Source organism: Schistocerca serialis, chromosome 9 (assembly GCF_023864345.2).
Source record: "Schistocerca serialis cubense isolate TAMUIC-IGC-003099 chromosome 9, iqSchSeri2.2, whole genome shotgun sequence".
Classification (NCBI taxonomy): Eukaryota; Metazoa; Arthropoda; class Insecta; order Orthoptera; family Acrididae; genus Schistocerca; species Schistocerca serialis.
This window is the reverse complement of record NC_064646.1, coordinates 124,276,561-124,295,906: the sequence shown is the minus strand read 5'-3', so window position 1 is coordinate 124,295,906 and position 19,346 is coordinate 124,276,561. Positions and strand designations below refer to the sequence as shown.

The window sequence follows — 19,346 nt, the reverse complement described above, 5'->3', positions numbered from 1 at the left end:
CAACTGCGTTCAACAAAAATGTGAACGAATATTCCCTGAATGGGTTTCCAAGTTCTACAATGGATCGAAGGATGACCTATGCCATATCACATCTATAATCTAGGTTTAAATTAAGTTTCACAGGAGAGAAAACTATCAAAATGGTCTACAGTGACCCTCAATTATTTTTAATTACTTATCTAACTTGTCGTAAATTACAGTGGCTGACGTGGCTTCTCAAAAACTATAAAACAGAAAAATCATCGCGTTTCAGATTTTTACTTCAAGTGGCAGATGTGAACACCATGAGCTTTAATTGACGATCGACACTAGTATTACGCAAAAAGGGGATGTAACAGTTGAGACTTCTGCAGTTCTGAGTGAAGCCTTATGCGAACAAAAATGCGGCATCGCGTGCGTTCATTACCTTCTCCTTCTCCTTACTACAATTTACCGAAGTAGGTTTAAAAAAAAATATCTGGCTGTGTTTTCATCTGACCAATCAGGGTTTCAATGTTAACCTTAAACTCCACCCACAAAAATTATGTCTATCCAATGAGAAACGTTATACTTTTCGTGGTGGGGCAATGTTTTTAAAGTTTGCAACGTAACAGAGACGCGAAAAAGTCTCACGCTAAAACTTGCAGCTGGTGTGGTCCTTTCAGCGTTATCGTAAGATCTGTACTGTTCTTCTGGAGGGCTGGGGGGTGGTCCTAACGTAACAGATACGCGAAAAAGGTCTCACGCTAAAACTTGCGGGTGGTGTAGCCCTTTTTGTGCTATCGTAAGATCTATACTGTTCATCTGGAGGGCTCCAGCTTTTAACATGGGCTGGGGGGTGGTCTTGACGTAACAGAGACGCGAAAAAGTCTCACGCTAAAAAACTTGCGGGTGGTGTGGTCCTAGCAGTTAGCTGGCGACGTAGGTGTCCGTCCATCCCCTATCGTAGGGCCTTCTCGCTTAACACGGTTCTGCTCTCGCCTTCTGTTCTCGTTTCTCCCCTCGGAACTGCGTCTGTCTCACGGTGGAAAGGTATGATATGCATTTAGGCATTCTTGTGTTAGTCTGTAGTATTCCATTTGCTCACTCGTTACTCGTATTACTTTGGTTAATTTAATGTCACGATTTATTCGGAGCTATGTGACATGCTACTGGATTTGCTTATCATGTCAGGGTTTTCATGGAAGGTGTTGGATTTGCCTGACACCTTACAATACTAGAAGGTATCAGATGGATTATATAATGGGAAGACAGAGATTTAGGAACCAGGTTTTACATAGTAAGACATTTCCGTGGGCAGATGTGGACTCTGACCACAATCTATTGGTTATGAACTGTAGATTAAAACTGATGAAACTGCAAAAAGGTGGGAATTTAAGGAGATGGGACCTGGATAAACTGACTAAACCAGAGGTTGTACAGAGTTTCAGGGAGAGCATAAGGGAACAATTGACAGGAATGGGGGAAAGAAATACAGTAGAAGAAGAATGGGTAACTCTGAGGGATGAAGTAGTGAAGGCAGCAGAAGATCAAGTAGGTAACAAGAAGAGGTCTAGTAGAAATCCTTGGGTAGCAGAAGAAATATTGAATTTAATTGATGGAAGGATAAAATATAAAAACGCAGTAAATGAAGCAGGCAAAAGGGAATACAAACGTCTCAAAAATGAGATCGACAGGAAGTGCAAAATGGCTAAACAGGGATGGCTAGAGGACAAATGTAAGGATGTACAGGCTTACCTCACTGGGGGTAAGTTAGATACTGCCTACAGGAAAATTAAAGAGACCTTTCGAGAAAAGAGAACCACTTGTATGAATATCAAGAGCTCAGATTGAAACCCAGTTCTAAGCAAAGAAGGGAAAGCAGAAAGGTGGAAGGAGTATATAGAGGTTCTATACAAGGGCGATGTACTTGAGGACAATATTATGGAAATGGAATAGGATTTAGATGAAGATGAAATGGGAAATACGATACTGCGTGAAGAGTTTGACAGAGCACTGAAAGACCTGAGTCGAAACAAGGCTCCGGGAGTAGACAACATTCCATTGGAACTACTGACGGCCTTGGGAGAGCCAGTCCTGACAAAACTCTACCATCTGGTGAGTAAGATATATGAGACAGGCGAAATACCCTCAGACTTCAAGAAGAATATAATAACTCCAATCCCAAAGAAAGCAGGTGTTGACATATGTGAAAATTACCGAACTATCAGTTTAATAAGTCACAGCTGTAAAATACTAACGCGAATTCTTTACAGACGAATGGAAGAACTGGTAGAAGCCGACCTCGGCGAAAATCAGTTTGGATTCCGCAGAAATGTTGGACCACGTGAGGCAATACTGACCCTACAACTTATCTTAGAAAATAGATTTAGGAAAGGCAAACCTACGTTTCTAGCATTTGTGGTTTTAGAGAAAGCTTTTAATAATGTTGACTGGAATACTCTCTTTCAAATTCTAAAGGTGGCAGGGGTCAAATACAGGGAGCGAAAGGCTATTTACAATTTGTACAGAAACCATATGGCGGTTATAAGAGTCGAGGGGCATGAAAGGGAAGCAGCGGTTGGGAAAGGAGTGAGACAGGGTTGTAGCCTGTCCCCGATGTTATTTAATCCGTATATTGATGAAGCAGTAAAGGAAACAAAAGAAAAATTCGGAGTAGGTATTACAATCCATGGAGAAGAAATAAAAACGTTCAGGTTCGCCGATGACATTGTAATTCTGTCATAGACATCAAAGGACTTGGAAGAGCAGTTGAACGGAGTGGACAGTGTCTTGAAAGGGGGATATAAGATTAACATCAACAAAAGCAAAACGAGGATAATGGAATGTAGTCGAATTAAGTCGGGTGATGCTGAGGGAATTAGATTAGGAAATGAGACGCTTTAAGTAGTAAATGAGTTTTGCTATATGGGGAGTAAAATAACCGATGACGATCGAAGTAGAGAGGATATAAAATGTAGACTGGCAATGGCAAGGAAAGCGTTTCTGAAGAGGAGAAATTTGTTAACATCGAGTATAGATTTAAGTGTCAGGAAATCATTTCTGAAAGTATTTGTATGGAGTGTAGCCACTTATGGAAGTGAAACGTGGACGATAAATAGTTTGGACAAGAAGAGAATAGAAGCTTTCGAAATGTCGTGCTACAGAAGAATGCTGAAGATTAGATGGGTAGACCACATAACTAATGAGGAGGTATTGAATAGAATTGGGGAGAAGAGGAGTTCGTGGCACAACTTGACAAGGAGAAAGGATCGGTTGGTAGGACATGTTCTGAGGCATCAAGGGATCACAGATTTAGCATTGGAGGGCAGCGTGGAGGGTAAAAATCGTAGAGGGAGACTAAGAGATGAATACACTAAGCAGATTCAGAAGGATGTAGGTTGCAGTAAGTACTGGGAGATGAACAAGCTTGCACAGGATAGATAGAGTATCATGGAGAGCTGCATCAAACCCGTCTCAGGACTGAAGACAACAACAACAACGAAGAAATTATTGTGGTGGAAATCTCCGATGCCAGTTGGTATCTCAGTGGTACAGGATGCACCAAGAATGGAAGAAGAGATATATTGTTACAAAAATATATGTAGCATGGTTTTCCTTTAGCGCTAACCTTTATTATTGTTACTACAGTTATTTTGTTACAAACACACACAGACGCACACACACACACACACACACACACACACACACACATACACACACACACACACAGAATCGTCACAATCATTATTACCATTATTTTCCTTGCAAGGATCAGGCTTCTTCCTGTCCCCAACTCACAAACTAACTCATTCCCATCTTTTTGGAGGTCTTCCAGTATCTCTTTCCCCACTCAGCTTCTAATTCAAGCTCTTCAGCGTAATTCTGTGGCCTGGCATTCTCATGAGCTGTCGTCTCCAATCTTTAACACATTTTTGAATTGTTTCATTCATGTTGAAACTATATAATTCACTTTTAGTGTCTTCATTTCTAATCGTGTCGCTTTTTGTCCATCTTTTTCTTTATTCTCGTAACCCAGCCTCCGGCTTCCATAGAATAACACAGGAAGCGCCATCACTTAATAGAATTTCATGATGATCTCTTTTTTCTACTTTATGCCCTACCGTTCTGCTAATGGTGACACAGACAGATTGGAATTTGTGTATCTCATTTTCAGTACCAGACTCGAAATCAAAACTTATAGCACAGCCTAAATAAGAGATTTGAGAGACTTGCTCTAAGACTGAATTATCCAAGAGTTTTTAATCCGACAGGATATTTTCTTCAGAAATTCGTTATTTTCGTTTTACTACTACAAATTTTAAAGTTGTATCTATAGCATATTTCGTTCAATTGGTAGATTAGTCGTTGGAGATCATCTTCTTTCTTTTGAATAATAGCAATATCATATGCAAATTGAAGTACCTTCAGATATTCCTTATTCGTCATCTCAATTCCTTTCTTTTTTTCCACTTCTATTTACAAAGAGTGAAGTCAGTGTAAATGTCAAGAAGAGTGTGTGATAGTCCACACTCTTGGCTTACAATTTGATTAGTAATTATTTCTTCTAATCGATTCCTACCTCTGTTTATTACAATACGTGTCTGTTTCTGAAGACTTCTCACAATAACCATAATCAGTGAAATGATACCGCGCTATCAGTCAGGAGATACGAGAATGACAATTATTTGACACTTTGCCCCTCTAACATGGAAAAGAACTACTCTGTCAGTTATGGTGTATATGGGGTACACAAAACTCCTTCGCCGTTCGCTGCCGTTCTCCTTGGAATAAGAAATGCCAGATGGTGAAAACTTCCAGAAACGTTGCACCCTTAGTTCTAGATGTTTTTTTTTCTCATATTACCAGTCATAACTATTAAAAAATTGACTGTAGTATTAGAATGTATCTGGCAGTTACCCGTGATAGCAAAATACGAGACGGAAGAAAAAGTCGCAGCACCAAAAAATATTTCATGCAGAGTAAGTGATTACCATTACACTAGCAAACGTTGATGTACGTGCGAGATAAGCCATTGTAAATGTGAAATGCGGGCGCATTAATAATCTGTGTAAACCCCAGAATGTTGAATGAAAGCATGCAAATATGCATGCATTGCGTTGTACAAGTTCAAATTGTTCAAATGGCTCTGAGCACTATGGGACTTAACTTCAAGGTCATCAGTTCCCTAGAACTTAGAACTACTTAAACCTAACTAACTTAAGGACATCACACATATTCATTCCCGAGGCAGGATTCGAACCTGCGACCGTAGCGGTCATGCGGTTCCAGACTGTAGCGCCTACAACCGCTTGGCCGCTCCGGCCGGCTGTTGTACAAGTGGTGGTTGTCAGTTTGTGGGATGGAGTTCGATGCCTGTTGCACTTGGGACGGTTGTTAATGCTGCTTACAGATGAAGTAGCAGTTGTAGTCCGATGGTGTCCCTTATGTGCTTGCTTGGAGACAGATTTGGTGATCGAGCAGGCTGATACAACATTTGGACACTTTGTGGGGCGTGTCAGATTACAACAGCGGCTTGTGGTTGAGCGTTATCCTGTCGGAAAACACCGCCTGGAATGCCGTTAATGAATGGCAGCACAACAGCTCGAACCACCACACTGACGCACAGATTTGCAGTCATAGTTAGAGGGACAGCCACGAGAGTGCCCCTGCTGTCATAAGAGACAGCAGCCCGGACCATAGCTCCAGGTGCAGGTCTAGTGTGCCTAGGCCGCAGCCGACCGTTGCGGCGGTTGTAGGCGCTTCTGTCCGGAACCGCACTGCTGCTACGGTCGCAGGTTCGAATCCAGCCTCGGGCATGGGTGTTGTGTGATGTCCTTAGGTTAGTTAGGTTTAAGTAGTTCTAAGTTCTAGGGGATTGATGACCTCAGATGTTAAGTCCGATAGTGTTCAGAGCCATTTGAACCTAGTCCGCAGACAGGTTGGTGGCACACGCTCAACTGGTCTCCTTCTAAGCAACACACGGCCTTCACTGACACCGAGGCAGAACCAGCTTTCATCAGAAAACACAACAGACCTTAATCCTTTCCTGCAATGATCTTTCGCTTGACACCACTGAATTCGTAATTGGCGGCGGTTTGGGATCAGTGGAATGCACGCCAGGAGACGTCTGGCTTGGAGCTGTCGAAGTAACCGATTGGTAACAGTTGGTCGCGCCACTGTGCTGCCAGCTGCTGGTCATATTGTTGCTGTACATGCAGTACGATGTGCCAGATCCAAACGCCGAACAGACGGTCTCCCTCCCAGTAGTGACACGTGGCATTCCGGAACTCAGTCTCCTTGCGAGCGTACGTCCTCGTGACCACCGCTGCCAGGAATCGTGTCCATCAACTACATTTCTGCCAAGTCCTTCTGGAGTATTTCTACATCTACATCTACATACATACTCCGCAATCCACCATACCGTGCGTGGCGGAGGGTACCTCGTACCACAACTAGCATTTTCTCTCTCTGCTCCACTCCCAAACAGAACGAGGGAAAAATGACTGCCTGTATGCCACTGTACGAGCCCTAATCTCTCTTATCTTATCTTTGTGGTCTTTCCGCGAAAGTTGGCGGCAGTAAAATTGTACTGCAGTCAGTCTCAAATGCTGGTTCTCTAAATTTCCTCAGTAGCGATTCACGAAAAGAACGCCTCCTTTCCTCCAGAGACTCTCACCCGAGTTCCTGAAGCATTTCCGTAACACTCGCGTGATGATCAAACTTACCAGTAACAAATCTAGCACCACGCCTCTAAATTTCTTCTATGTCCTCCTTCAATCCGACCTGATAGGGATCCCAAACGCTCGAGCAGTACTCAAGAATAGGTCGTATTAGTGTTTTATAAGCGGTCTCCTTTACAGATGAACCACATCTTCCCAAAATTCTACCAATGAACCGAAGACGTTTTATTTTACGCATATTGGTTTTCGATCAGCGGTTAGTCAAATTTGATGACGTCATTGGTCAAAACGAATGGATGATACGGCCTTGTCAATAAATCCGGAAAATCCATGCAACCATCGTCAGGGTGTTCCACTCACTACTACGCAGATATAAGTGATTCAGTTGCTCATGAAAATAAGGTGTGGCCGCGGTGGCTGAGCGGTTCTAGGCCCTTCAGTCCGGAACCGCGTCACTGCTACGGTCTCAGGTTCGTATCCTGCCTTGGACATGGATGTGTGTGATGTCCTTAGGTTAGTTAGGTTTAAGTATTTCTAAGTTCCAGGGGACTGATGACCTCAGATGTTGAGTCCCATAGTGCTCAGAGCCATTTGAACCATTTTTGAAAATAAAGCAAACAAGATGTTCTGTAACGAGCCGGTTAACCAGCATTTTAAAATGTTATCAAGGGATGCAATACGTTTCGTTTGCAGAAGCCATTACTGTATAGGTTTTTATTTTTTTCAGATGGGAGCATCGCGGAGGGAGCAGATGGTGGCCATCGCGCTGTTGCTCCTGCTGAGCCTGCTAGAGGCTACACGTGCTGCGCACGTGCTGATGGTGTTTCCCGTGGGCTCGCCCAGCCACTGGAATCTGGGGCGAGCTATGGCCAAGGGTCTGCACGCACAAGGGCACCGCATCACCGCCGTCACGCCCTTCCCTGGGCAAGGACCGCCAAATAACTGGACAGATGTCGCGCTACCCAACACCATGTCTTTCTTTGGCCGTAAGTATGTTGTTAGCTACCAAATTCTGTCTGTCTCTCTCTCTCTCTTTCTTTTCCTCTTCCTCACCTCCTTCCGTTACCAGCCTATTAAACCGAAGCATCAGAGGCCGCTTACCAAGAACGTACCTTAGATTATTTCGTTGCGAGAATTTTTCTTCAGAACTGCGTGGTACAGTAAAGGGACAGTCTTCAGTAGACTGTTCCCCAATGTTCTTTCAGTGTGCAAAGTATCACATTGGCCTGCAACGTTCATCGAAAACACTGCAATGGTTACTAATGCATCAAGAACAGGTTATGGAGAAAATTAAGAGTTAGAAGACTTAAAAGGTTCTGGTTGAATATCCAGTACAGTGAAGCACGTACACATATCTATGGAGGCTATTTGGACACTACTGGTCACTATCAAGTGTGCATACACAAACAAAAGGCAATCACTTTTTGTTAAAACATCTAAAAAAACTGAAAAAATTGGTGACTGTTTTGTGAAGTCATTTGTCTAAAGGTGTTGTTGTTGTGGCCTTCAGTCCAGAGATTGGTTTGATGCAACTCCTCATGCTACTTTATCCTGTGCAAGCTTCTTCATCTCCCAGTACCTACTGCAACCTACATCCTTCTGAATGTGCTTAGTGTATTCATCTCTTGCTCTCCCTCTACGATTCGTACCCTCTACGTTGCCCTCCAATACTATATTGATGATCCCTTGATGCCTCAGAACACGTCCTACCAAGCGATACCTTCTTCTAGTCAAGTTGTGCCACAATGTCGCTTCTCCTCAATTCTATTCAATACCTCCTCGTTAGTTATGTGGTCTACCCATCTAATCTTCAGTAGCATGACATTTCAAAAGCTTCTATTCTCTTCTTGTCTAAACTGTCTATTGTCCATGTTTCCTGCCCATACAAGGCTACACTCATGCAAATACTTTCAGAAAAGGCTTCCTGACCCTCAAATCTGTACTAGATGTTATCAAATTTCTCTTCTTCAGAAACGCTTTTCTTGCCATTCGAGCCAAATTTTATATCCCCTCTACTTCGATCATCATCGATTATTTTGCTACCCAAATAACAAAACTGACCTACTACGTTAACTGTCTCATTTCCTAATCTAATTCCTTCAGCATAACTTGATCTAATTCTTTAAATGAAACAAATAGTTTAGTGTTACCAGTCACTGTTTATTTATCTCCACAACGTGTTTCAAAGGGTTAAACCTGTATGATCAGGTGAATTTACATTTGTTTGTATGACTAAATATTTATTGTAAATGTTAAGGTGTGTGTGTGTGTGTGTGTGTGTGTGTGAGTGTGCATTGAGAGTTTAATAACGTAGGCAGTTGCTGAAAACAGAGATGATACTATTGTAAATATTGTCATTTGTTTTGTTTGGTGTTTGTATATTTGGAGTGTCTCAAGAAGGTCTAGTTTTTTGCCTTTTGGTTGGATGTGAAGGATGCTGATACTAGTTACCATGGTGTTTTGTTTCATGCAGATGGATGGCTATTGCTGATATGTGGTATTTTCTGGTTTTTAGTGCTACCACGTGGTCTCTGAATCTAATTTTAAATGATCCGCCTGTCTGCCCTATGTAGAAGCAGTCACAGTTCCAACATTCGATTTTGTACACACCTGTATTATGAAGTGGGTTTTGTGTGCTAATATTGTGGGGTAGCTTCTGTCCAATCTTATTGTCTGTGGTAGAGATGTGCTTATGCCTTTTCGTTTGAAAACATTGACAATCTGATATAAAATGTTACCTAAAAATGGGATTGTGTGGAAGATGTTGTTTTCTTTTTGTTTCTTGTGATATGATTGCTTTGCCACTATTGAGTGGCTTAGGGTGTCTACTATGGAGCTGTTATAACCATTTGCCATAGCTGTTTGTTTTATTATTTCAATTTCTAGTTCACATTTCTCTTCTGAGTGTGGCACTTGGATCGGTGTATTGATCATGTACCGGAATGCTGCCATTTTGTGGGCTATGGGTGACAAGAGGAGTTGTGAATTGTAGTATGTGTTGTAGTAGGCTTCCGATAAACTTCAAACTGATGTCTGTTATTCTTTATTATAATGGTAAGGTCTTAAAAGTTTATACTGTCACCTACTTGGTGCTCAACTGTGAATTTATCGACATAAAAGTTTTCTGGAAGTGGTACCGCATCATAACGTATAAATCTACTGCCGCTGCATTATGACGCGGTACCACATCCAGAAAACTTTTACGTCGACTGACTCTGGCCACGGAAGCCTAAGCAATTATGTGAATTTTATGTTTTCATGTGAATTCTTGAATAATTGATTCAACTCATTGATGTTATCTTTTGTGCCTCTGATTAAAATAATGGTATCATCTACATGTCTGTAGTAGTAGATGATAGTTTTGAGGAGGCTGTGATTGGAATTCAGGATTTTGTCTTCTAAATTACTTACAAATGTTTCACCTGACAATCCAGAAAGGTCTGAGCCGACTGCGAGGCCATCTGTTTGTAGATTTTATTGTTAAATTTATAATGCAGGATGTTTATAAATGAATATCTGGGTTTTAACGCTTTATAATATTTATTGCATTAAACTTACAGTTAAAATGATATGCCAATTGAAATAACAACTCAAACAGTTTTACCAAGAACCTTATAAACGTTCAACGTGAGCACCATTTATCACACGGCACACATCAAGTCCATAGCCGAATTCTTCACAAACGATGATAAATGTGTCTTCAGAGATTGTAGCAACAGCTGCTTCAATCCGGTTTCTTAATTCAATGAAGTTTGCTGGTAGCGGAGACACGAACACACGATCCTTGATGAAGCCGCAAAGGAAAACATCGCATGGGGTTAGGTCGGGTGAACTTGGAGGCATGCAAAGCAAGCCCTGTCATTGGACCCCTTGCGGCCTATCCAGAGCTTGGGTACAGTGAATTTCCACCAGTCGCTGTTTGGAAAGTCTTAAGAAAACGCATACTACTACGTCCTTACCGTTTACAGTTATTAGAGGCTCTAAAGCCGGCAGACCATCGATTACGTACCAACTTCGGAAACGAAATGTTGTTTCATCACGATGAAGATTTTCTGGATCATGTTGTCTTCAGTGATGAGTCGAGCTTTCACCTTAGTGGACATGTTAACACTCACAATGTGCGCATCTGGGGCTCAGAAAATCCTCACGAGGTGGTACAGGTGCAACGAGATTCCCCTAAAGTGACTGTTTTTTTGTGCCGTATCCCGACGGAAATTTTATGGGTCTTTCTTTTTTGGTGAACCTACTGTAACTGGCACTTCTTACCATGAGCAATGGCTCTTCCCTCAGTTGAACTTCATTTTCCAGCAAGATGGTGCACCACCTCACTGGCATGCCGAAGTACGCGACTCGTTGAACTTCACTGTATCCAAGCGCTTTATAGACCGCAAGGGGCGCAATGACAGGGCTTGCTTTGCATGGCCTCCACGTTCACCCGACCTAACGCCATGCGATGTAATGTAATGTAACAAATATTATAAAGCGCTAAAACTCCGATATTGATTTATAAACACCCTGTAGTTGTGTAAAAGTGCGAATTCGAGCTGGCCCATTAGTAGTAATGTGAGTTGAAGGGAATTCTTTTTGCTTTTGTGGGTTGCCATTGATTATCTGTAGTGTGGGGTCTATTGGCACAGAGGGATAAAGGTTTTGTATGTCAAATGAAACAAGTGTGGCTCAATCAGGTACTTACATGTTTTTAACATGTATAAATTCTACTGTGTTTTTTAAGTGTTCTCCCATTATTGAATGTGTATGCTTCTTTGAGAATTTTGACGAGCATTTTGTTGAGTTTGAATGTTGGGCTGTTCCTGCAGTTCACTATCAGGCCTGCAGTGAACTGTAGGATGCAGCATAAAAGACCGTCGTTCGAACTGAATATTTCTCGTCGGTTTGGGATCTGTATCAGTTAGGATTGATACGGGACCCAAAGCAGAGTAGCACATTTCGGTTACAGGCTCGTTTAGTGTCCATGAAAGCGTCACGAAAATTATCAACCAATACCAGTGGAAGGCACTAGAAGAGAATCATTCTACATCTCGCAGAAGTTTACTGTTGAAGTAGCGACAGAGTATATTTCTAGAAGGAATCAAATATATTGCCTTGAAAGACCATGAATACAAAACTAGAGAGATTTGCAACCCACACAGAGACTTATCGGAAATCAGGCTTCCGTGAACCACTCGCGACTGGAACAGGAAAGAGGGAACGTGACACTGGTACGTAAAGTACTCTCCGCCACACACAGCAAGGTGGCTCTCGGCGTGTAGATCTATATGTAGATGTAGATTCAGTGTAGCTTGTGATAATATTTAAAAAAAACCTGCCGAACAGTTCACTAGCAAATAAATTGTTCAAAGAAGTATCGCACAAATCTTACTCGTAGTACGTTGTTACTACCCCCCTCCCCCACCACCGAGCTCAAGGGTTGTAATATACGCTGCTGGCCATTAAAATTGCTACACCAAGAAGATGACGTGCTGCAGACGTGAAATTTAACTGACAGGAAGAAGATGATGTGATATGCAAATGCTAGATTTTCAGAGCATTCACACATTTCTCATACACAAACAGCAGTTCACCAGCGTTTCCTGGTGGAACGTTGTTGTGTTGCCTCGTGTAAGGAGGAGAAATGCATACCATCACGTCTCCGGCTTTGATAAAGGTCGGATTGTAGCCTATCGCGATTGCGGTTTATCGTATCGCGACATTGCTGCTCGCGTTGGTGGAGATCCAATGACTGTTAGCAGAATATGGAATCGGTGGATTCAGGAGGGTAATACGAAACACCGTGCTCGATCCCAACGGCCTCGTATCACTAGCAGTCGAAATGACAGTCATCTTATCCGCATGGGTGTAACGGATCGTGCAGCCACATCTCGATCCCTGAGTCAACAGATGGGGACGTTTGCAAGACAACAACCATCTGCACGAACAGTTCGACGACGTTTGCAGCAGCCTGGACTATCGGCTCGGAGACCATGGCTGCGGTTACCCTTGACGCTCCATCACAGACAGGAGCGCCTGCGATGGTGTACTCAACGACGAACCTAGGTGCACGAATGGCAAAATGTCATTTTTTTCGGATGAATCCAGGTTCTGTTCACAGCATCATGATGGTCGTATCCGTGTTTGGCGACATCGCGGTGAACGCACATTGGAAGCGTGTATTCGTCATCGCCATGCTGGCGTATCAGCCGGAGTGATGGTATGGGGTGCCATTGGTTACACTTCTCGGTCACCTCTTGTTCGCATTGACAGCACTTTGAACAGTGGACGTTACATTTCAGATGTGTTACGACCCGTGGCTCTACCCTTCATTCGGTCCCTGCGAAAGCCTACATTTCAGCAGGATAATGCACGACCGCATGTTTCAGGTCCTGTAAGGGCCCTTCTGGATACAGAAAATGTTCGACTGCTGCCCTGGCCAGCACATTCTCCAGATCTCTCACCAATTGAAACTGTCTGGTCAATGGTGACCGAGCAACTGGGTCGTCACAATACGCCAGTCACTACTCTTGATGAACTTTGGTATCGCGTTGAAGCTGCATGGGCAGCTGTACCTGTACACGCCATCCATGCTGTATTTGACTCAATGCCCAGGCGTATCAAGGCCATTATTACGGTCAGAGGTGGCTGTTCTGGGTAATGATTTCTCAGGATCTGTGCACCCAAATTGCGTGAAAATGTAATCACATGCCAGTTCTAGTATAACATGTTTGTCCAACGAATACCCGTTTATCACCTGCATTTTTTCTTGGTGTACCAATTTTAATGGCCAGTAGTGTAATATATCGGAACGACTGACAGGTACGGTTTGGGAGAGAGGAGTGGCTCACGCCCAAGCATGCAGAGAAACACCGGCAAGTTTGTCACTGACTTTATTGCATCGCAGGTACATAATCGGCCTTCCCTTGATCCCGGTGATGGAGCTGCGCGGCATGCATACGTGGGTCAGCGCCAATGCCATGGCCGGAATTTGCGCATCGTCGTCTGGTCATGGAGCCTTGCAGACGCATCACTCCTAGTCACACGACGGCTAAGTGGTCGCCGCGTGTGCTGTGCGAAATTTACAAGAATTCCACAAATTCACGTCTGTATTTATTCGTGGCGCAGCATCATGCTTTTTTAAATCATGAACATATTTCACAATTCTGTTTAGGCCACATGAAAATTAGTTCCAATTTTGGACACCAGGGGCAAATCTGGCACTGTGAATGTAAGAAAGAAGTATAGAAATGATTCCACATGTAACGGATTAGGAAAAGGAAGTGGGCAGAAAAGGTCAAAGAAGTGACTAAGGTATAATGTTGATTTTATTATCAACTGTTGCTTACATACTTTGTTCAATCTGAGCACCAGAGAAGTCGATGAGATGCTGCATCCATAAAACGAGGTGATCAACAGTCGCTCTCGGCAGTTCCAGTAAAGTCTGAGCAACGTGTTTCTGTAAATTGGCCTACAGGTCAGTTAGAGGCGAAACGTGTCCCCTGGTAAACGCGTTGTTTTAGGTATCCCAAGAGCTAAAGTATCGTGGATTCAGGGTAGATGATCTTGCGGACCATGCATTTTGAATACCCTGTGCAGATGACACATTCGTGGAAGGTTGCATTAAGGAATCTTCCACTGGGCGAGCGACATGTTGTGCTGTCCCATCGTGCATGAAAACAGTGGTTTCCACACAGTTGCACTGTTTCAAAACAGGAATCACACACTGTACAAGGAGGCTTCTATAACACGCAGCCGTCACAGCGTGCTTGACGGGCCCTGTGGGTGAACTGTCTTCAAAGGAGATAGGACGAGACTGAAAGTGCTTGTGATTACACACCACACAGTCACATCCGGCGAATTCAATGGGCCGTCCGTTGCGGCCGAGCGGTTCTAGGCGCTTCAGTCCGGAACCACATGACTGCTACGGTCGTAGGTTCGAATCCTGCCTCGGGCATGAATGTATGTCATGTCCTTAGGTTAATTATGTTCAAATAGTTCTAAGTTCTAGGGGACTAATGGCCTCAGATGCTAAGTCCCATAGTGCTCAGAGTCATTTTGAATTCAGAGGTTCTTTGTGCACAATACGTGGCTGAACAGTACCCGAAATACTGTAGCTCTGACAATTCACTGCACCCTGTAGTGTAAAATGTGGCTCTTCACTCCATGGAATATCGCCCAGCTACATGTCAACAGTTTCAGGCCATGCCAGAAACCCAAGGGCAAATTTAAAACATTGCTACGGATCATGAGGTTTCAGTTGCTGCACCGTCTGGACATGCATAGCTACCAGTATAATACAGACTGCAAAATTTCCTGTACTGTTAACCATGGGATGGACGAGTCTTGCGACGCTGCAGGAGCGCTAGCACTACCTGGGGCATGTGCTGCGTGGTCAGTTACAGCAACAGCAACGTTGTCAGTAACTTCGACCGGGATAGGGTGCCTTCCTCTTCCAGTTGCACAACAAACTCACCCGTCTTTTCGAATTTCATTATCATCTCCTTTAAGGGGGGACGTTGGTGAAATTGACCAAAAAATGTCAATTTTCGATTTAGTTTTTATTTGTTAGTACAACTCATTGACATTAAGTTCCCAAAGTTTCAATGTTGAAATCGCATCCGAAGTGCCTGAAACTTAATTAAAAGTGTGACGCGGCCTCACTGCCACGCCCACGTTTTGAAGCAGCACTTCAATAAAAGCTCAGTGGTCAACGATTCTGTGTATTACTTTCAACCAAACGTGTGCGGGATACATCAAGCCCATTTACAGGTTTCTCGCCGAGCCTGCACTTCTCAAAAAGTGTGTTCATGGCAAAACTCAAAATCCAAATGAGTCTCTAAATTCACTCATATGGAAACGATGCCCTAAAAACACATTTGCATATTCTACAGTTGCCAGAATTGCAACTTATGATGCAGTTATTGTATTTAATGATGCGACCGTCGGGATGATGGAGGCATTAGAAAGAATGGGCTTCAAGATAGGAAATTTTATTCAAGATATTCTGAGAAAAATAGATTTACAGCGCGTCTCTGCAGCTGAAAAGTCAGTTGAAGACCGAGTAAAGGAAAGAAGACAGACAACAAGAAACCAGAAGAGAAGCCTTGAAGGGAAAGACGACCCAGAGTACATATTTCTGTAAACCTAATAAACGTTGTCTGAAGAGAAAATTTTGAAATTCTGATTACAAGCTGAGATATGGAGCAAAGTGCTCGGAATTTTGCATGAATTTAAAAATGTACTTGTGGAATTATAATTTAAAAATTATGAAAATTCTCCTATTTGACCTATTCCAAAAACCTCATAAGAGAAGCTTACAACATGTAAAGAGATGAAACAGAGAAATTTTTGTAGAAATCTCTTGAATACTTCCTGAGAAAAAGTAACATATATTATTTTTTGAAAATGAAACTTCAAATTTCATTCAAAAAAAGTTGAATATGTATAATGAAAGGATTTTATATGTAAATTTGTTACTTTTATGTAAAGCGTGGTACAAAATCTCATTGCGATATTTCCAAAACTGTGGATTTTGACAATTTTTTAAATACAGCGTGTTTTTCATCAACGTCCCCCCTTAAACTATAATGTTATCGGGTGCCTCCACAGACTCTTCAGTCGGCGACACTCTCTCAATGCATCACCGTAATTACTGTCGTTCGCATGAAACAGTTTCGTTCACAGTGTACGGACCCTCCTCTCCATAGACATACTGTTCACACACGGTATGGCTTGTCAAATGGTAGATACGCTAATGCGTTAACGCGGAACCGCTTTACGCTGGACAACAAATTCCAGTTGTGGCCTACGTCAGGCGCAAATCTGGTACTGTACACTGTTTGTATGACGGTACGATACCATGCTGTCGTTTGACAGGCCGTAACATCAGTGAGCAGTATGGCTATCGAGAAGAGAGACCGTGCGCTGTTACTGAGTCTGTTTTACAGTGCTGCATTGAGAGAGCATCGCCGACTGAAAGGCCTGAGGACGGGAGTGGTTTAGAGAAGACATGGCTGAGCTTGATGTGGCAGCTGGAAGAGGAAGGCGCACTACCTGTTGATGAGGATGCTCTCGCTGTAACTGACCGTGCAGCACACGTCGCAGTAGAGCTAGAGACTACACAGTTTACGAGACTTGTCCATCCTAGGTTCAACAGTAGAGAAAGTTATGCGATCGATTTTACAATGGTACCCTTTCAAGGTCCAGATGGTGCAGCAACTGAAACCTCATGATCGGCAACAATGTTTTAAATTTTCTCTTTGGTTTTTGGTACGAATCGAAGTTGATGACATGTAGCCGGGCATTATTCTATGGAGTTAAGAGGGTGCAGTGAATACTCACAAGGGGAGGCCACGACGTTTGGAACGCGGATTTACTGCAAACATCGTAGAACTCCATGAGGACAACAAAATGTGTAAACAGTAGCGCGTACTTTTAAAGCTTTATTGAGAAAATCGCAACATAATTTCGGTCGTCAAATATATACCTGTGCGTGGCCGTTATTATCATGAAGCGGCGGCAGCCGACTGGTTAACGTTCAAGTTCCGTAATCGCTGGATCGCAAGATCGAGTCCCGTTCGTCAGTTTTTTTATTTCTAACACAGTCATTTTCTTTACTATTTATATTACAGTTGATCTGATGGGAAAAATACTTGTAATCGGATGAACTTTTATTAAATTTACAATGCTATTTGGCAGTCTACAAATTTTTTTTATCACAAATAATATAATATTCATAACTATAACCAGTAAACGACCAAACGCATAAACTGATACTGAAAATGTATGCTTGTCCGTGTCTTCAAAATTGTTCGTATTTAATCGAAAGAGGACGACAAATTGCTTCTCGTGAAGGCGCTATTAAAATACACTCGATGCTGCATGACCCATTATCAGCGCCGATATTTAAGGAAATGCTGCGTTATGTATGGTTTGCTTCCAAATTATCGGCTGAAAGAGAGGTTTTTGAAAATGTTAACGAGGTTTGTTTTTCCACGGAAAACCTCAAAAGACCTTGCATATGCGGAAACATAGCATTTATTCAATGCCGCTGGTGCCGTTCAACTTTTCTGTTTTCCATGTTTTTACGAAAAATACCATCCTGCAACTTGTACTCGTAATGTCGAAAGCGACGATTAATTGTACATCTTTCGAAAGCCGTCTGTGCCGGCCAAAACTTGGAGGTAACAAGTCGTTTCGGGCTCCTTCCAGGTATAAGGAATTTCTCAAATCACGAACAAGCATACATTTTCAGTATCACTTTATGCGTTTCGTAGTTTACTAGTCGATAGTTATGAATATTATATTATTTGTGATAATAAAAATTGTAGACTGCCAAATAACATTGTAAATTTAATAAAAGTTCATCCGATTACACGTGTTTTTCCCATTATATCAATTGTAATATAAATAGTAAAGAAAATGACTGTGTTAGGAATAAAAAAGACTGACGTACGGGACTCGATCCTGCGATCCAGCGATTACGGGGCTTGAACGCTAACCACTCGGATGTCGCCGCTTCCTGGTGGAGGAGGAGGAGGAGATTAGTGTTTAACGTCCCGTCGACAACGAGGTCATTAGAGACGGAGCGCAAGCTCGGGTGAGGGAAGGATTGGGAAGGAAATCGGCCGTGCCCTTTCAAAGGAACCATCCCGGCATTTGCCTGAAGCGATTTAGGGAAATCACGGAAAACCTAAATCAGGATGGCCGGTGACGGGATTGAACCGTCGTCCTCCCGAATGCGAGTCCAGTGTGCCAACCACTGCGCCACCTCGCTCGGTCGCTTCCTGGTAAAAATGGCCACGCACGGGTATATACTTGACGACCTAAATTATCTTGCAATTTTCTCAATAACGCTTGAGAAGTACGCGCTACTGCTTACACATTTTGTTGTCCTCATGGAGTACTACGAGTGTAGGAAGTTTACAGTAAATCCGCGTTCCAAACGTCGTGGCCTCCCCTTGTCAGAACTGCCGAACTGTTCTGCACAAAGAGGTATTGCACTCGCTGGACGTGACTGTGTGGTGTGTATTCGCAAGCGCCTTTATTCTCATTCGTTCTTCCTTGAAGAGAATTCACCCATAGTGCCTGTCAAGTATGCTGCGACGTCTGCACGTTATCAAGACCTCCTTGTACAGTATGTGACTGCTGCTTTGGAAGAGTGCAACGGTGCGAAAACCACTGTTTCGATACAAGATGGGGCAACACCTCATCTCGTTCGTCCAATGAAAGATCTACTTAATGCAATAATCCACAAACGTGGTATTTCCACAGGTTATCCAGATGGATGGTCCCCTTACTGTGGCTAAGGAAACACTAAATGCTGAAAGGTATGAATCATCTTACAGCACTTTGCACTGTGTACAGTAGAGGGACAGTCTGGAGACGATGATTGTATTAGCAGTCACAAAGCAGCGTCTATGAGACAATGGTTTGTGGACAGCAAAATTCCTTAAACTGACAGGCCTGCCCACAGATACGACCTGAACCCAATGGAACACCTTTGGGATGAGTTAGAACGTCGACTTCTCTACAGACCACAGCGCCGAAGATCACTACTCCTCTGGTGTCAGCTCTTGTAGAATCATGGGCTACTCTACTTTCAGACATTGACACATCATAGAGTCGCTAGCAGAGTCGAAGCCACACTCCATATTAATGTCACTATTAGGTGCCGGACGTTGTGTCTTTTGTATACTATAACTACCTGACATG

The 19,346-nt window shown here is 42.9% G+C and overlaps 1 protein-coding gene across 1 annotated transcript in view; it reads left to right on the top strand.

Moving 5' to 3' along the window:
* LOC126419056 (UDP-glycosyltransferase UGT5-like) overlaps positions 1-19,346 on the top strand; it is a 158,491-nt gene that overhangs the window by 86,666 nt on the left and 52,479 nt on the right. Inside the window, exon 2 of the mRNA XM_050086131.1 lies at positions 7,369-7,627. Coding sequence (XP_049942088.1) covers positions 7,369-7,627 — 259 coding nt within the window. The remainder of the gene's footprint in view (positions 1-7,368; positions 7,628-19,346) is intronic.